Raw genomic sequence first — 19,141 nt, forward strand, 5'->3', positions numbered from 1 at the left:
TATATGGTATAGGTTGCCATAAATTTTGACTAAGCATTGTTCTGTACATTTTGAGTGATCCACAAAGACTCTAGCACTGACTGCTTCAAAATAAAGCTGCCTAATCTTTTGTGTTTCATTCTTCTTCTCATGTGCTCAGCATAAACAATTTTTTTCATATCCAGGTTATGTAGCACATGAATTCATTTTGGATACCAGACCTTTCAAGAAAACAGCTAATGTTGAAGCAGTGGATGTTGCTAAACGGCTCCAAGATTATGGTGAGAAGTCAAAAAAGATTGTGGGCTGGTGTGGCACTTCCCCCTCCCCTTCTTAAAAGAGCCCCGTGCCGCAGAGTGTTAAAGCTGCAGTACTTCAGTCCCTGAGTTCTGCTCATGACCTGAGCTCAATCCCCGGTGGAAACTGGGTTTTCAGGTAGCCGGCTCAAGGTTGACTCAGCTTTCCATCCTTCCGAGGTCGGTAAAATGAGTACCCAGCTTGCTGGGGGGAAAGTGTAGATGACTGGAGAAGGCAATGGCAAACCACCCTGTAAAAAGTCTGCCGTGAAAACATTATGAAAGCAACATCACCCCAGAGTTGGAAACGACTGGTGCTTGCACAGGGGACCTTTCCTTTCCTTTAGGCATAAAGCCGTCTGGCTGGGTCAGGGTGGCAGCTGGTTGATATCTGTTGATGTACTTTCCACTTGCTTTTAAAGCTAATGGAGTTCTTGTTTGCTAGGATTCCATGCTCCAACCATGTCTTGGCCAGTGGCAGGAACTCTTATGATTGAACCAACAGAGTCAGAAGACAAGGCAGAACTAGACAGATTTTGTGATGCAATGATTAGTATTCGACAAGAAATTGCTGATATTGAGGAAGGAAAAATGGATTCTCGAATTAACCCCTTGAAGGTGAGCTAAGAGGAGGGCTCTTCCTGTCAGTGTAGTCTCCACATTGCTAAGTAAACTTTTATTATGTTTGAGGGTAACAATGCATAATAGGTGAGAAAATCTGCCATTTTTATTGCATGTGGTATTAGGAACTTCAGTATTCATAATTTTATCATTGAAAAAGGAAGCATATAGATGATACTACTTTCACATGTTATATTCTAGTCTTCTGATCCAAAGATATGGACACATAATTGATTTCTAAAGCATCTGCAACAGAGTATCTTGAATTCACTGCCCCCTGAAAAGTTAAGATTCAGGTGGCCATGTTGGTCTGAAGCAAGAGAACAAAGTGGCACCTTTAAGAGCGACAAAGTTTATTTCTGGGTATAAGCTTTTGTGTGCACGCACACCTCATCAGTTTTACTCAAGTCTCATTTAAATCAGTGTGACTTCAGTTAGTCAGAACCTTCTACCGATGGGACCTGTTGCACTTCAGCAAATTATGGATGGTAGGAAACGGATAAGATCTGGATAGGTGAGCAGTTTAATTGAACTTAATCTGTTTGTGTCTTGATTTTGTTTGCTTAGATGTCACCACACACCTTGACCTGCATTGCTACTCCTAACTGGGATCGTCCTTACTCTAGAGAAGTAGGAGCTTTTCCACTAGTAAGTGTTAATTGAGTGTAAAGAGAACAAAGTGAGTTAGATGAGATTCATTTGTGATGTAATGTTGAACCTATGTAGCATCCAAAAGACTGCAGCCAAATTGGGTCTTATGGGGCTTTTCAAATATTCTACAATAGGCCTATTTGTAGCAAAAAAACCATGTTTTGCTGTAGGGCACTGTTGCTCTGAACACAATCACTTGCTTGTATACTTTTGTGTTTTCAGTGGGCAGGACACAATAGCTCTGAGTGTCCAACTGGGCTGATTTATCTAATAGCAGCCCCTCTTCCTCCCCTCCTCATGCCTCATGGCCAACTGCTTTCGACACAGCTGTTCCAAGTTCACTGGCATAAGGTCCTTGACATGCCTAAGGATGGAACTAGTTTGGTCAAGTTTTTTGAATTTAGGCTTTGGTTTTTTACTCCCACATCTGTTCCAGTACTCTGTCGCATTTATAAATGAATTGATAAGTGAACTTTCCCCCTCTAAGTATGTGTTTCCTTTCTGCTCTTCAGCCATTTGTGAAGCCTGAGAACAAATTTTGGCCCACAATTGCTCGAATTGATGACATTTATGGCGATCAGAACCTAGTTTGTACCTGCCCACCAATGGAAGTCTATGAATCCCCTTTTGCTGAACAGAAGAGAGCGTCATCTTAGGACCAAGCCATCTCTGCCTCTTCCTCTTCACTTACAAGTATGCAGGGTTTCTTTTCCAAAAGCAACTGGGTTCAGATCTCACTACTGCATTTTTTGTCCACAAAAATGGATTATTTTAACCCAGTGAGCAAATTATATATACAGTGTATATTTTTGTAATCTCTATACTGTTAATTCCTGTGCAGCTACATGTAAATACTTGTTTTAGGTGGAAATAGAGTTGCTTCAGTGCCTCAGTTTCTCTGGTGGTCCATACTGAAGTGGCCTTGATTTAGTACTCTTTGTTCTATTTAAACCAGTGCTACTCTGTCAATCAGAATCTTTCTGTTTAAACTGTAGCAGGGCCTATGTCCCTGTTCATCAAAGTGCTCTCTGATACAAAGCAGCCATTTATTTGAATGGAATCTGTATATTGTTAGATTCATTTATATGGAGATATGGGCCAAAATCTGACACAGAGGTGGGCATGCTGAAATCCGGTAAGATGAATTAAGCATACCTCTCCATGTAAGATTGTGGCCATAGACTTTGTTAAAAATCTCTTGTCTCCAGCTTTGATAATGTCATTAAGGAATATTTTTTTCTTTTTGTAACTTTCCAATATTAATATTCCAATAAAATCTGGTAGACTTCAGCCATAGCCTTTGGAGTTTGATTTCAAAACATGAAAACCCATTCTCCTGAACTATTCACAGAGTGGTTGGTTGTGCTGGAACCAAATAAATGCCCTATCTGAGATTCTGTCCTATGCTACTCTTTCACAATACTCTCATTTCTGGGAAGTGAAAACAAAGAAATGGTAATGAGCTCATACAAATTAGAGTTCTCTTGCTACTTGTGGCCATATGTGAGTCACTTCAGGTAAATGTGTGACCACAATAATCAAAGTCTGAACAGCATTTCAGAATCCAAATTAGGTAACATTAATTTCAGGGAGTTTAGAAAATGCTTTATTAGAAACTATCCATGTCTTTCGTTCTTCAGTGGAGGTTTTGGCATATTTGCTTAATGCTAGCTCCCTAACATCACACTGACCTATTTGAATTTGGGGCTTCTCTTACAGCATCACTTCCCATAATGTGATGCCTTGCCAGCATTTTACCTGCTTACTTCCTCCACACTTTTTGTGTCACATTTCATATTCCTTCCTTTGCTATTTTTTTTCCTGTCCTATGCCACTTCAGCTGGCTTTTAAGGTGTGCTAAAGATGACGGAGGGGCAGAGTTATGGTAAAGCCAATTTCTACCTGCCCACTAAACCAATAGCTGTAACTTGGCTCAGTTTGTCTTAAGAGTACAGTATGCTTGCAATTAGTTCACTAAACAGCTCCACAAGAAGTGAAAGTAAATATAAGAATGAGAAGCGCCAAGGTGAATGGACAATTTACACTCCTTCAGTCTCAGCCCAAGAAGCCCATCCCACTCTTCTGGCATATGTCATACAGAATATTTTCACACAAACGACATGCACTGGATTCACTTACAAGAGTGATTCTTGTAGACTTGTGAATAAGGCCACCTGCAACAATTTAAGTCAGTTACATAAAAATGAGTAAACTAGGTAGTTTCTGAGATAGCAATCAGCATGTGATAATACCCAAAATGCTTTCTGAAAATTCTGTAGGCTCAATAAGGTTGAGGATTTTAATCTTAAGATTTTTGAGGTGTTTTCAATACACAAGTTTTGTTTTGTTTTGTTTTTTTAAACTACTCATAGCTCCCATATGATTTTTTTTCCTGATCAGTGATGATTACCAGTGAAGTAGCTGACTCATTCAATGTTGTTGGATTTCTAGATAGTTGCTTTTTATGAAACAAGCACCTAAGGTAACCCGAAGGTGTAACCCTCATCCTAGAGCACAAGAGTTTTCTGTAAATCATTAATGAATATCTTCAAATTGTTTTTTCCTTAATTACCATTTAAAAAATGCTATTTATTGCATTTGAAATTATGTACTATAACAGATTAACAACAGTAAGGAAAAATACAACTGGCTGGATTGCTCCAATCGAAATTTAACTCATTGAGAAGGATGACACCCACATTTACAATGACTGCTACTAATTAACTTGTCTAGGACACTGTGTGTATGCACTGCAATTTGCGAGTGCAACTAATGCAACTGCAACAAATTGAATCTGCCCATACATCAGAAAAATATGTACATACATGAAACGAATGTGTTAGCAGCTGCTAAAATAGAATGACATCCAAAGACATATTGATGTAAATCTGGTAACCAGGCAACTAGCTTAAAGGTGTGCCCACAGGCCAGCCCAAGACACTTGCACTCTCTCTACCCATGGCTCCTGGACTGCGGAGGCCAGGACATGAGTAACTCAGGCAAGGCGTAGGCAGCACTGGAGCAAGCTATGGTTGTTGGCTATGGCTATCACCTGCTTGACACTTGACCTCTTGCGGCCACACAAAAGCTTTGCTAATGGATGAATGCTGGCTAACAAAAATTTTACTGTATACAGCTTTAGCTCATAGATGCCTAAAATGAGCTACACTGTGGGACTAGTCTAATTTTTTGAAAGTAAGGCTTGCAAGGCTTTTAGTTTTGAATAGCCTATACATGAAGATTGAAAAGTGACTTAAATAGTGAACTCTAACAGTTCATATAATTTTTATTTATTTATTTGGGATTTATATCCCGCCCTTCCCACAAATGGCTCAGGGCGGCTTCCAACAGTTAATCAACATAAAATTTAAACAATTTCAAATATAAAACAATTAAATATTTAAACAGATTAAAACATTAAAAACAGAGTAAATCAGTTTCCTATAAACAGATGGCTGGCCAGTTAGGTATAGGCTAGCCGGAAGAGGGTCGTCTTACAGGCCCTGCGGAACTGCGCCAAGTCCCGCAGGGCCCTCACCTCTTCCGGCAGCTGATTCCACCATACAGGGGCCATAACGGAGAAAGCCCTTTCCCTGGTGGCTTTCAGACGGGCTTCTTTTGGCCCGGGGATAGTTAGGAGATTTTGTGTTCCTGACCTCAGTGCTCTCTGGGGAACATGTGGGGAGAGACGGTCCTTCAGGTAGGCAGGTCCCAGGCCATATAGGGCTTAAAAGGTAATAACCAGCACCTTGTACCGGACTCGGTATATCACTGGAAGCCAGTGCAGAGTCCTGAGACCCGGCTGGATGTGTCCCCACTTTGGGAGACCCAATAACAGCCGGGCCGCGGCATTCTGCACCAGCTGCAGTTTCCGGGTCCGAGACAAGGGCAGCCCCATGTAGAGGGCATTGCAGTAGTCCAACCTTGAGGTGACCGTAGCATGGATCACTGTTGCTAGGTCGTCGCGCTCCAGAAAGGGGGCCAGCTGCCTTGCCCGCCTAAGGTGAAAGAATGCGAACTTGGCAGCGGCTGCTATCTGAGCCTCCATCTTCAAGGAAGGCTCCAATAGCACCCCCAGGCTCTTGACCCTGTCCGCCGCCATCAGCGGCGCACCATCAAAAGCCGGCAGGGGGATCCCCCCACCCGGGCCGCGGCGACCCAAGCAAAGGACCTCTGTCTTCGTAGGATTTAGCTTCAGCCCGCTCAGTCTGAGCCACTCAGCCACGGCCCGTAGTGCCTGGTCAAGATTTTCCGGGGCGCAGACAGGCTGGCCATCCATCAGTAGATAGAGCTGGGTGTCATCAGCATACTGGTGACATCCCAACCCATACCTTCGGGCAATCTGGGCAAGAGGCCGCATGTAGATGTTAAATAACATCGGGGAGAGAACCGCCCCTTGAGGCACACCACAATCGAGTGAGCGCCTCCGGGATAGCTCCCCCCCAATTGCGACCCTTTGTCCCCGACCTTCCAGGAAAGAGGAAAGCCACTGTAAGGCCAACCCCTGAATCCCCGCGTCGGCGAGGCGGCACGTCAGTAGCCGATGGTCGACCGATAATTAAGAGAACAAAAATTATACAGACTTTCCCCAAAAAACTTAATCCCCATTTTGGCACTTTGATAAGCTATAGGTTAATATATGCAGTAATATTTGTAATGCGTAGCTCTGCATGCACACAAAAATTAATGATTCAAGAAAATAGGAAGAGAATTGGTACACAAGAGGAAAAAAGGCCACAAATTATGAAAGTGGCTTTAAGGAATTCTGTCTACAGTCTGTAATGAAGAAATAATAGCGGCTTACCTTAAGGGCTTGTTAAAGTTACTGAAATGCTTTGAACACTCTGCTCTAGAGGGTTGTTCTCTGTTGTAACAAATCACCCACTGAACTGCAATCAAAGCCAGAATTGGAAAGGCTTTTCAAAATAGATTGTTTAAAATATCGCTTTCCAAAAGACTAATCTAAACCTCAGCCTTATCAAACACATTGGCTCAGATTATCAAAAATTTCAATGGAATTACACATACTGTTAGAAAAAGCCTTCCTTTAGAAAAAACACATACCCCTTCAGTTCCATGGCTGTAAAATACAAGCAATTAACAAGATTTTCTGAATCATAAAATATTTAATAAGGTATATGGGGAGGAGGAATATACTGTATATAAAATTTAAGATCACAATATGAAGCAATTTGAGCCCTCTCCAAGCTAGCACTGCTCTCAATGCTGTGTTAAGATGTATTGCCACTGATACAAGACCTACGAAAAGCAAACAGTATTACCAAATACAAAAAGTGGCTTGGTTCATATGAAATAGTTTTTACACAAGTTGAGTGTCTGGAATATCTCTCTTAAGTGCAAAAAACACAAATCACTTTACATTAACAGCAACAATGCATTCATATTGTTCTCAGTCATTAGTAGTCAACTTGCATAAGATACGAGAGCACAAGGACGCTCACCAAAATAGACTAAAAGCCTGTTCTTGCAAAAGAAAGAAAGAAATACAGCATAACGGGAGGAAACACAAACAAGGAATATGCACACCACAGAAACTGATGTTTTGTAATCAAAGCTGGATTAAGTGCCGTATTCTGTTGGTAAAAATCAAACTGCATGGACCAGGCAAAACTAATTATTTAGGAGGCGGTGTGTAGCTAAACTTCATTCAACATGCTTTTAAAATTCCCCACAAATTGTTTTCCTCCATCTGAGGTAGTTACAAAAATTGAAACTGTAATTTGAAGCTTCAACTGCTGTAGCCAGTCAGAGCTAAAGCCTCTATTTTTCCTGGGTACAAACTAGTTGTCATCTGTCCAAAACTACCTTCAGTATTTGAAAGACAGCTGAGAACTCAAAGTTCTTGCTACACCAAAAGATTGCTAAATGGGAAAGAGAATTGGATTAGCTGTTTCACAATGTGGCCTTAAAGTGAATTTTTCTCAACCCATCTGGTCCACTGTTGAGCTTTCCTGGTTTCTTCTCTTTGTACAGTCAATAAGTCATTAGGAGAAGAATGTGTGACGGATCACTTATCATCGTCCTTTGCTGTAACCAGGGAAGAACTGGTCAAGTAGTGTCTGCAGGATCTTGTTTGGAACCATGATGTAGCTCTTTCCAAGGTCATGTCGACAAGCAGGGCAGCTGAAGACTTCAGCTCTGAAAGAGCGCTGTAAACAGCTCTAGGACACAGAATGATAAGGCACATATGTTAAGGCACATATGTTTATGAAGGAGCAGGGGCTCAAAGTCTGAGCAACTGTTTGGCATGCATAAAGTCCCATGTTCAGTCCCTGGCATCTCCAGCTAAAAGGACCCAGTGACAGATAACATTAGAGACCTCCACCTGAGATCTTAGAGAACTGCAATCTGAATAGGCAACAATGACCCTGATCCAATGTAATGTTGAAATGAAATTACAAGAAAATACATAATAGCTTATTTCCAGAAAAACAGAAAGCATGTAACTTGATAATTCCTTGTTTAAAAAAACACAGGAAATCTTTTACAGATCCAATGTGTTTTGTCAAAGTAAATCACAGAAAGAAAGAAAAATTGGGGCCACACTGGGCATGTCACCGACTACCAAGAAAAAAACCACACACCAATCCTTTAAGTCATTTGTTTAAATCAAAGCAACAATATAAAGGGATTAGGAGGATAATCCATTTCATCCTACATACTGGTTCAGAGGACCCCTCTATGGCACCTAATGACACCTTTCCTGGGGTTCAGGAAGTGTTTTTAGAAAGCAGATGAGCCTAAGTGGGGCTTTTGCCCAGCAAGACTTCTGACTGGCTACTGGATATTTCATTGGCTGTAACATTTTGTGGCTGGCTCCGCCTCCTGCAGCAGTCATTTTGTGGCTGCACACACCATTCTGTGTAACAGGGGTGGCCCACGGTAGCTCTCCAGATGTTTTTGCCTACAACTCCCATCAGCTCCAGCCAGCATGGCCAATGGCTGGGGCTGATGGGAGTTGTAGGCAAAAAACATCTGGAGAGCTACCGTGGGCCACTGCTGCTGTGTAAGAATTCCAAAACACGTCAGCAGGCTCAAAAAGGCTGAGGATCCCGTACTAGTTTGCATCTGTTTCAATACAACTGGAGGTAAAATTTCTGCAGAATCATCTCAGTATACAATACCAGTTACCAGTGGGCATCCTCTTAGGCACAAACTTCCCTTTCCCCCCCTCAATCCATGTTCAGTGTTGCATATCCATCAAATGCTGGAGTTAAAATGAACTAAAACAGTCTCCCAGGTGTATTCCACATGACAATGATTCTTGGAAGTACTCTTCTTTCAGTTCAGCAGCAATGGGGCTTCCACATGACCATGGTGACGTAACAATCTCCGTATTCAGAGATTTACTCTGTAAATTACCAGTGGAAGGAGGAAACATGACGGGAAGGCCCTGTCCTCTATGTGCTGCGTTTTCGGCCCTTCAGGGCAACTGTTTCAAACACCATGTTAATATGGAATTTGATGGACTAGTGGTCCAATGCAGCCAGGCTCTTCTTGTGTTCTTATGTTGGCCTGCATTTCCCTTGAATCCGACACCTTGCTGCAGCTACCTCACCCCCAGCACCACTATGCTGTGCAAAAGTGGAAAAATCCCTTCCCAAAAGAATTCAAGTGGAACCAAATACATAGCATGGAAATAACACTGAATGCACTTTTGGAATAGTGCTTAAATACTGTCTAGTACATCAGTAGCACACCTGATTAGAGGGGTGTGTGGAAATCAGCATATAAGAAAGGATGATCAAAGACTGGTGCATGCAATCCCTCTGGCCCATACCCTAAATCTTGCTTCAATATTAAGTATGAACTGACACTGTTTTGTGAAAGTCATAATTACAAATGAGTGAGTTTTCTCATAGTAATACTCTCAAACTGAAACAAATGCATTGTGCATATATGCTCATAAGCCCTTTTAGTCCTTCACACAAATTCTTAGTGTGATACTTGTCACATATGAAGAACAGGATTCTGAACATGTATGAAGCCCAGTGACATTTAAGATCTACTAAAGGGACTCAGCTGAAAGTTCCGTCTAAGGTAGAGGCAGGGTCGTTTCTGTCACAAACCCATATTTTTAGGAAGTGCATATGCCTGTTTGCTTCCTTAACCTCCTTTGTCAATGTAGATCCACTAGAAACAGCACAGGGTTTTGTTTTTGGCCTTCAGCTGGAATGGTTGGTCAAGTTATTTCCATGAGAACAGTCTAGGATATAAGATTACATTTCCCAAATCCTCTGAAAGAACCAGGTTCGAGGGTACTTACTTTACAGACATTATGGAGGCACTCTGTGGTCACCGGCTGGTAAACCAGCTCCTGGCAACAGACACACATAAAGGATTGTTCCAGTTTCTTCAGAAAATTCTAGTACAGAAAGGAAAAATAATTCGGACACAGAAATCTTAGGATGAGCCCATCCAGAAAAATCAAAACGGTAGCAAAAATGCTTTTTTAAATAACAAAGGACACGCCCACAAAAGGAGCAGACTACCTCTCTATGTCCTTGGTTCTGACAGGCAACAGACTCTTCTCTCCACCCCCACCCCCACCTCCACCTTCTTAAAGATGTTGCAAAGAAATCTCTCATGCATGCCTATGGAAGCAGAAAGCTATGCCAATGTATCTGTCCTTGCCTGTCTTCAGTGCCTGAGCTATGGTACTGGTATGGCGAAGTGCTTCACACAAAAACACTATTTACATTTACTGTACTGAGGCAATGGACTTGGAACATAAGAGTGCTTGATGGAGAGAAAGCTAACACAGCTCTCTGCCTTCTCCTTGGAGATAAGACTCTCCAAGCTAGTAATTTCAGTCATCCCCATTTGTTACTTGTTTTCTCTGTTTAGTAAAACTCATAAAGAAAATCACCTCTTCCAGGGCATTGGTGTGCCTTGGGACTCAGTGTATTTCACTAGCAGGTGATGTTTGTTGGAAGATAACAACCTGGTGGGGCATGAGTAATCCTGGGGTCTGTGCGCACAAACAGTATATGCTGCAAGCATCTTGCATGACTGTGATCAGAGATGGAATGCTTAGAAGAGTGTTTGGTGGAATTGGCATAAGCAGGGAGTATACTGAAATCAGTAGAACACTTTATTCCTAATTGTTTTTGCTTTTTTGTGAGGCAAAGGTTAATGTTAAACAGTAACAGCTTCCTTCAATTGTCTTTTGAAAAGGAAACATGGGTGGGCACCAGCTTGCCATTCCAAAGGTGGCTGAGGTTTCATGAACATGGTTTCCTCACTCTTGCATTACTGGTGAATAATGGTAACAGCTGATACCACAGGAAGGCTTTGCTGAGTTGGGTGTCATGAAGCAGCCTGAGATACCAGCTGGGTATCTGGACAGGAGGCAGAGGAAAGAGCAAAACAAGGAATTTGCGAGATAAGCCAAGTTTCAGTAATTATTGGCAGACCCATCTCTGGTTTCACAAATGAACCACAATTAAAAATAAACCATGGTTTTGCATTACTTCCAAACAAGCCCTCTGCCTCCTGTTGTATGTCAATAAATGTTTTTATGAGTGAATCTTCTACAGCTATTGTAAGAAAGGTTAAATGCAGAATGTAAGTTACTCTACAAACATACTGGTCCTTCCTTAAGAGAAGCAAGAACTTCATCCCACAGCTTCTGATTTGGAGAGTCTTCCTGAATCAACCACTGCTGTTGCTGAGTCAGCTGGAAAGCTTCACCTTTCCCACCATCTCCCATCCGTCTGGCTTTGGCTGTTTTTGGAGGATCTTCTAGAGCTTCTGAAAAATATTATCACCAAGTTGCTGGTATTGCCTTACAAAGGATTCACAATAAGGGTACCTGGATACTGCACCCAGGCAAGGTTACTGATACAACTAGTGATAAGAGACATTTTCATTCACATTACCACTACACGGCTAGATAACTATAAAATCTACATTTTTAAAATAGCTACAGCAGTAGAATTTTTGACTGTAAAATATTCACATGATGCTGCAGGAGACTGCTATTCTCATTTAAGCCTTAGTTGAGGCAAAATGTGTTTATATTTATGCCTCATTTTCACGTTCCTGTTTCAAACTGCATCCCTCATCCCAGCATTCTCTTACACTTACAGCATTCTTATGCACTTTTACTGTCTGTCCCACAGCAAATTACTTCTAGCAGCCATACCATCATCAATTGATCTTTTTTGATTTCCATTGCTCTGTTCTGTTGGCTCCTGTTTCACAATTTGTTTTTTTACTTTATCCTTCTTTTCTTTACTAGCCATGGCTTCCAAATAGCCTTCAGGATACTAGAAGCAAAAAAACATCACATTTGAGAAATATTCTAAACAAAATTAACATTAAAAATAAGACTGCTCTGAATTTTTTTTTAAAAAAATCATCATATGTGAAAAGATTTGCATGCCTTGGAGGGAGAGAAGATCTAAAGAGCATTCATCCAATCAACTGACTCAATAAATACCAATCTTACAGCCTAAGACCCAGCTGCATCTTGTTCTCTGCACTTACTACTCTGAGACAGTGAGAAAGTCCTGTGAACTGCAGCCAGTTCTACAGCCTACAGAATTATTTATGAGACCTATTTGGAAACTCAAATGAGCCCACCCATTTCATCAATCACTATTAACAGGTGCCTATTTCGGATTCTAAAAAATTCCAGTGTTTAAAGAAGAAACTGGATTCAAGTGGGTAGCCAAGCTGGTCTGAAGCAGCAGACCATCAAAGATTTATTCAACATATAAGCTTTCATGTGCAAGCACACTTCTGCAGATACAACCAATGGAATAGAATCCCCTCAAGTCCAACATAGGAAAAGAAGAGGGTGGAAGGCAGCCATTAAGAAGGGCCAACATGCATAATTCCACCTGAAATAGGATCATGTGGCTGGTAAGATAATGGTAGCAAATTAGCACATAAATGCAAGAGCTAATGAAGAGATGTGAGAATGAAGCTAGAGTCCAGCAGCACCAAGACAAACCAAACTCCACCCTGGGTACATGTGAGAACAGAGAGCATGTGCATACTTCTTCACATACATCAAAGTAGATTTCTACAAATATTACATGCACATGGTGGTGGTGGGAGTGTTTAGTTGTCAAGAAGTGCTAATTGGAGTCAAGATGCATAAGTAACTGAGCAATAAATACAGCTAAGATTGGAATAACAGTATGGTAGGACATGTAAATAGCAGCAAATTGGCATACAGATGCTAAAGGAGTTAACAACAGATGTGAGAACCAAGTTTGAATCCAACAGCCTCAAAGAAGAAACTATAACTCATTCTGTTTTACCTATTCATCCAGCATCTTCAAAACTTATAAATCTTATAAAAGGCTTGCTGTACAGGACTTTCAGCTGAACTTTTTCTATTGAAGATGTCAGAATGGATATTTTTTTCCAGTATAATTTTGGCAAATTCTAACCTGTAAACTCAGACCCAGTTTCTTTGACCGTTCAGTTCCTTCTGAAGTCCAAGGTGCAGGTTCAGCATCATCTCTTCTCAGAAGATAGCGCCAAACCAAGAACCCACACTTTCCAATTTCTGGCCAATATTTTACCACCTACATTATAAAAGTTTCTTTAGTTGTTTTATTTTACCTTCTACAGTTCCTACAAATTTATAGCTAGTTAAATCACTCCATGCATTTATTACAGTATGAAAACCTGAACATTTTTACTTCAAGATGTAAATAATGTGTATTTTAAATTCTAAAGCATTCATAACTGGCAATATGTAGCTTGAGGAATTCTTCAGTTGGATCCATGAACAATATAAATTGTATATTCAGAGTGATAGAGATGGTTCTGGTTATAGTCAGGAAACCCCTCTTAAAGATGCTTCCCTTGAACCCAAGCAAGTATTGCCAAGTAACAAATATCCCCTTTTTGAACAAGGCTTGAGTCACAGCTGCTTAATTCCAGGGTTTCTTTAATTACTTGAACCTTTAAATTAAATCAGGACAGGTTTGAGACCTTAAATGAACTTGACAACCATGATGAATTAGCTTTATCAGGCAAGAGGCAGGGGGAGGGCATCTCTTGATTTTCCTGGATTTCTCAGAGGCTTGCAATACCATCAACCACTGCAAACTTCTGGGTTAGCTGGTACAGATGGTATCAGGAACACAACACCCCAATGAACCTATCTAGCTGACCTGTGTCAAAATGCAGTGCTAGAATACAGTTGTTCAGGCCCAAGACATTTGTGGCACCACAAGCTTATACTCTGTCCTTAACAATCACACAAAACATCTGAGTTTTCTATAGTATTAGACTATATGCTGGTAACCATCAACTGTTTCTCAAAAGCATCAGGTGGGATGGTGGATACTCTGAACAAGTTCCCAAGTGCAGTGGTGGGCTAATAAACTGAAGACGAGATTGTGGCACAGTTCAGAACAAGACTGTTCAGCCGCCCTACTGACTACGGAGCTCAGCATCCAGTTTCCCAATGCCAGGCCTCCCTGGCTGCCACTATACTTATCTTGTGCCACTCTGCTATGTACCTAATTAGGAACTTTGGGAGGCCTGCTCTGCATGTTTCTGTTTTCCAATCTAAGATGAGTGGCCATGAGAGACAGGGCTTTCTCTGTGGTGACAACCACATCGCATAACATTTTCCCTTTCACAGATGTGGTACCAAATCTGCTATTAGTGTCAGACGTTCCAATTTACCTGGGCTTTTAATAGAGTTAATGTTTTATTGGTTACAACTTGATTTTTAAAGAAAAACCTTCAATAAATTAATGCAACTATTTTCATTGTTTTAATATTTTAAATATGACATTTGGAAACTACGAAGGAACCTTTGGGGTGGGGTAGGGGGGAGAGAGAGAGATTAATCAAACAAACTGCTATGACAAGAAAAGAGACTGATGATCCACTTCCCCATTTTCAGAGAAACTCATAATGGAAGCTGCTAATTTAGTTACTGGAAAACACTGCAAGTTGATTCCACATTAGAATAGGAAAGAAGATCACCCAATGCCCCAAAGGGATGTCTAACAATAATATAATTCACAATTTAAAAAATAAGAAATACAATGCTGCTATTTTCATTTTTAAATTAAAAGCAAGTAGAAGAAAAATATATACCTTGTAAATGCCATCATATCGATTGCCTTCTTCAGGAGCATATTTGCTAATCCTTCGCCCTTTTGAGCTGCGAACAACTCGAACTGGTTTACCAGCTCTCCAGTTTTTAGACTCAGCTCCATTTTTATCATCCAGTGGGGCATCACAATTTAGGGCCAGTGCCCTGGTGAGGAAAAGTATTTAGAAGTCTTCATATTCTATAATGCTTCCTAAAGCATTAAAAACGTGAACAACACCCTAACAAGATCTATCAATGGTCCATCTAGTCCAAAAATTCTACAGTGGCCAACAGATATTCCAAGAAAGCATACAAAAAGGTAACAGAGGCCAAAGTCTTCCTCCCTGTGTTGAGGACCCCGCTGCCACTAAACCCATGATGTTAGCATCATGCTTTGTGTGCAGCCCTGTGGCGCAGTGTTAAAGCTGTAGTACTGCAGTCCTAAACTTTGCTCACAACCTGAGTTTGATCCCCGGTGGAAGCTGGGTTTTCAGGTAGCCGGCTTGAGGTTGACTCAGCCTTCCATTCTTCCGAGGTCAGTAAAATCAGTACCCAGCTTGCTGGGGAGAAAGTGTAGATGACTGGGGAAGGCAATGATAAACCATCCCGTAAAAAGTCTGCCGTGAAAATGTTGTGAAAGCAATGTAATCCCAGAGTCAAAAACGACTGGTGCTTGCACAGCGGACCTTTCCTTTTTCCTTGTGTAGCCACTGATGGACTTGCCCTATGTAATACTGTCTAATCATCCTTTAAAGTCACCATAAGGTGGTAGTGGGTCTCACAAGTTAAATATGTGCTGTATGATGAAGCCCTTTGTTTTGTCCGTTCTAAAACTACTGACCATCAACTTCACTGGGTGCTCCTAAATTCTAATATTATATGTGTGTGAGAGAGAGAAAACACTCAAGTTGATCCACAGCATGCATAATTTTATTAGCTTCAATACTGTTATGTGTTCTTTTGTGTTCTGGAGAGCCAGTTTGGTGTGGAGAGCCAATTTGGTGAAGTGGTTAAGTGTGCCGACTCTTATCTGGGAGAACCAAGTTTGATTCCCCACTCCTCCACTTGCACCTGCTGGCATGGCCTTGGGTTAGCCATAGCTCTGACAGAGGTTGTTCTTGAAAGGGCAGCTGCTGTGAGAGCCCTCTCCAGCCCCACCCACCTCACAGGGTGTTTGTTGTGGGGGAGGAAAGTAAAGGAGATTGTGAGCCGCTCTGAGACTCTTCAGAGTGGAGGGCAGGATATAAATCCAATATCTTCTTCTTCTTTTAGTTTTGCATTTTTTTAACTTTTTTTTTTCATTTCTTCATAAAGGAGGTAATCTGACAGTTTGATCAGTTTGGTTGCCCATTTTTGCAGCCTCTTCCAGGTCAAGAATATCCTTCTAGAGATGGAGTGACTAGAATCATAGATGGTACTGCAGATGAACCTGCACCAAAGATCAGTGCATGGGATCCATGATACTGGCTGTTTTACTATCAATGTCTTTCCTAATAATTTGTATCATGACGATTAACAATACTTGCAGTTATCTTGCCATGTTCAGCTATTTCAATTTGACATTTATAGTCAACTCCAAGTCACTAATTAAAATGCTGTATTGAATCCCATACTGTGTAGCAAATGACAGAAGTGATCATTGTTCAGAGCTTTTCCTCCTCTTGCTTCAGCCTCTCATGCCACATAAATCCTGCCCTTGGAGGCTGGTAGACCCTTGGACCAGTGTGTTTGTGTGTGTCTGTGTGTGTGGAGGGGGCATGGGTGCAGAGTAAGGGTCTGCAACAAGAATGGAGAACTGGCAAAAATTAGCCCCTCCCTTTTGAATTTCTCCTCCTTTGGATAATAAATTGGTTAAGACAATCAGGCCTACCTGTTCATATGTGTTAAAGTTTGATCAAATGAATGTTCTCCAATCCTTTTATTGCCAGAAAGATCTCTCCCACCACTCCCAGTATAAGTGAATTCATCACCTCGGTCCTATGTGAGAAGATCAGTCACTGATTAAAATATCAAATGAACGTAAGAGCTCAAATATACAGTTAAAGATTACCTAGTCAGGGCTTTGCATATAATAAAAATAAGTCAGCACCAGGTCTATGAACTAGGGAGAGAATCTCTCTGTAATGGAGGTTGATCACAGAAGGATAATTTGCTTTCCTGACATACTGTACATATTTTATACAGAACATGGAAATTCTAAAAGGATTAATCTTTGATAACTTTTAGTATAGCACATTTAGCTATAACACTTTCTATTATCCTCTCAAGAAAAATCAACAGAATAGAATAAACACCAGTTAACACTATGCTACCCATATATATATTGAATTCCCCTCCGCAACATCTCACACTCAAAAAATACCAGCCTTCCTCAGAATTGAAACCACCCAACCAACTTCTAAGTACTTAGAAGATGAGAAGAACGCAGTAAGCAACTGGCACGATTAGAACCTTTTACAGAAGTATGGGAGCCAGCATAGCTCGGCTTCATGAATTTGGTAACTATTAAAAAATTCATTGTGAATTTCTAGGCTTCCAGTAACAACTGAACTTACATTGATATGCTAAAATTAGGTACTTTAAACAACCACATTACAATAATTGGTAACACAAATGGACGAAACAAACCTCTTGCAACAGAATTGTCAGTACATTCCATCACAAAATTGGTAGCTACAAGTCATAGATCAGATTTTCTTTATAATATGAATCAAGTATAAGGAAGGGGAATGCTATGCATTATTTATATTTTTCTTAGCTATCAAAAATATTAGACTGGAAAAGAGCTATAAATAAAAAAGTTGCTTTAAAAATGTTAATGCATGTCAACAAATACAATTTCACATTTAATGAGTAGCAGTAAGTAAATTAGTAGACAAAGCAACCTGCTGACCTGTATGACAAACTTAAGCAGGGATGGGGACTAATAAACTAAAGTTTACAATGAATTTTCGCCAGAGGTTCGCGAACTGAAGTTCAAGGCAGGTCATCCAGCATGAACTTTCCATAAACTTTCTAGAAGTTCAGGGAGGTTCATGAATTGATACATTTTCAGATAGACTGTCCCCAATCAAACAAAATGTCTACCAAACTTCAAAGCAAAGGTGTGGGGGAGTGGAATTTTCCAGTTCTGGAAACACTGTTGTCAGTTTCAAATTCCTCATGTCAGTTTCAAGAAGAATTTCCCCCCACACACACACACCTTTTGCCTGTGTTCCTTTGTATTCACTTCCCATTTGCTTGCACATAACTTGCAAAATCCCCACCCCCACAACCAGCTTGGATTTGTGACTGTGTTTTGAGATCAGTGACTGCTAAGATTGTAACTGAGTTGGCATTGCCACATTGCACTGGTTCTGCTGGGAGTGTGATTCTTGCTAGATATCAGTCCTGTTGAGCTGGCATTGCCACAATGGCACTGGGTTCTGCTGGGCTTGCAAAACTGCCCCCCCATCTTCAGTTTCTACTGCAGAGATTCTCAGGGACTTTGATTCTGTTCCACTAAACTTCTATTGCCCTTGCCTTTTTTTCTTTTCTTTTCTTTTTTTGCTGTTTTCTTCCTCCCTTCTTTGTAACTTGGACCCTGTACATCTAATCCTCACCAAACCAAACTCCTGGAGATCATTTCTGGGATTATGGGGCCTGTACTGAAAAACAGCCATGTGAGTCTAGGGAAGGCTTGAGTGAGGAAGGTCAAGGGGCCAGGCTAAAATTGCTCCTCCTCCCTTTTCCAGTCATACAGCTCTGCTGAGGGGAGGAAGCTATTTTGTTCCCTTGCCCTTCCTTATTCTAACTCTACCCTTCCTCACTCCAGTCCTGCCCCCCACTGCATATATGGATGGATGGTTATTAGCAAAGATAGCAATGTATATCTAATAATAATTGGAACAAAAAATCCTTAATACAATGGGAATGTGAAAATTAGATGCATAGAAAGATCAACAATGTTTAAGTTGAAAAAACAAATACAAACAAATATTACAGAACTAATCCATAAAGCTCACAGTCATAATACTGTAGGGGAAAATACACTGTTAATTATACATAAGGTACTCTCTGCTTTAGGTGGTGTCCTCCGAAAAAGGAAGAGGGAGACAGTGCCCCACCTAACCAATCTTCATCCCATCCATCTCCTCAGTAATAGTCTCCTCTGCCTTGCCACTTCCCTATGCAGAAGCCAAAACAGCTACTTCTCCAAGGCCTCTTTAATAGTATGTGCCTTCTAGATCTTCCCAAACTCGTACAAGACTTCTTAGCCATCATTTTGCTTGCAACCAAAAGCAGTGGCTGAACACTCATGAGATGAAAGAGGATTTAGGAAGACCTGAAGGACTTTTATGGTTTATGCAGTTTTTACAAAAGGAAGTGAAGAAGCAAAAAGAATAGTCCACTTTAGCTCCTGGAAAGAAAGGTGTGGCAATGGAAGTAAGGTATATCTTTTTCTGCAGGTCTGTTTTCTTCCCCTTCCTTTCAAGATTTCACTGCATCTGCACGGGAG

The 19,141-nt window shown here is 40.9% G+C and overlaps 2 protein-coding genes across 4 annotated transcripts in view; one reads left to right on the forward strand and one right to left on the reverse strand.

The window, feature by feature from the left end:
* Window positions 1-2,837, forward strand: part of GLDC (glycine decarboxylase) — a 49,964-nt gene extending 47,127 nt beyond the window's left edge. Inside the window, exons 22-25 of the mRNA XM_060237366.1 lie at window positions 165-260; window positions 721-893; window positions 1,464-1,544; window positions 2,060-2,837. Of these exons, the coding sequence (XP_060093349.1) occupies window positions 165-260; window positions 721-893; window positions 1,464-1,544; window positions 2,060-2,203 (494 nt within the window). The 3' untranslated portion in view covers window positions 2,204-2,837. The remainder of the gene's footprint in view (window positions 1-164; window positions 261-720; window positions 894-1,463; window positions 1,545-2,059) is intronic.
* A 3,816-nt stretch (window positions 2,838-6,653) lies between these two features.
* UHRF2 (ubiquitin like with PHD and ring finger domains 2) overlaps window positions 6,654-19,141 on the reverse strand; it is a 94,738-nt gene continuing 82,250 nt past the window's right edge. For 2 of the 3 annotated variants that reach the window (XM_060237376.1, XM_060237375.1), the window contains 7 exons: window positions 16,514-16,620; window positions 14,646-14,808; window positions 12,974-13,111; window positions 11,716-11,839; window positions 11,158-11,321; window positions 9,835-9,933; window positions 6,654-7,729 (listed from right to left, as the gene is read on the reverse strand). In XM_060237376.1, coding sequence (XP_060093359.1) covers window positions 7,583-7,729; window positions 9,835-9,933; window positions 11,158-11,321; window positions 11,716-11,839; window positions 12,974-13,111; window positions 14,646-14,808; window positions 16,514-16,620 — 942 coding nt within the window. In that variant the 3' untranslated portion in view covers window positions 6,654-7,582. The remainder of the gene's footprint in view (window positions 7,730-9,834; window positions 9,934-11,157; window positions 11,322-11,715; window positions 11,840-12,973; window positions 13,112-14,645; window positions 14,809-16,513; window positions 16,621-19,141) is intronic. The other variant, XM_060237377.1, reaches the window with a different exon arrangement.

The sequence above is a fragment of the Heteronotia binoei genome, chromosome 4, assembly GCF_032191835.1.
Source record: "Heteronotia binoei isolate CCM8104 ecotype False Entrance Well chromosome 4, APGP_CSIRO_Hbin_v1, whole genome shotgun sequence".
Taxonomy (NCBI): Eukaryota; Metazoa; Chordata; class Lepidosauria; order Squamata; family Gekkonidae; genus Heteronotia; species Heteronotia binoei.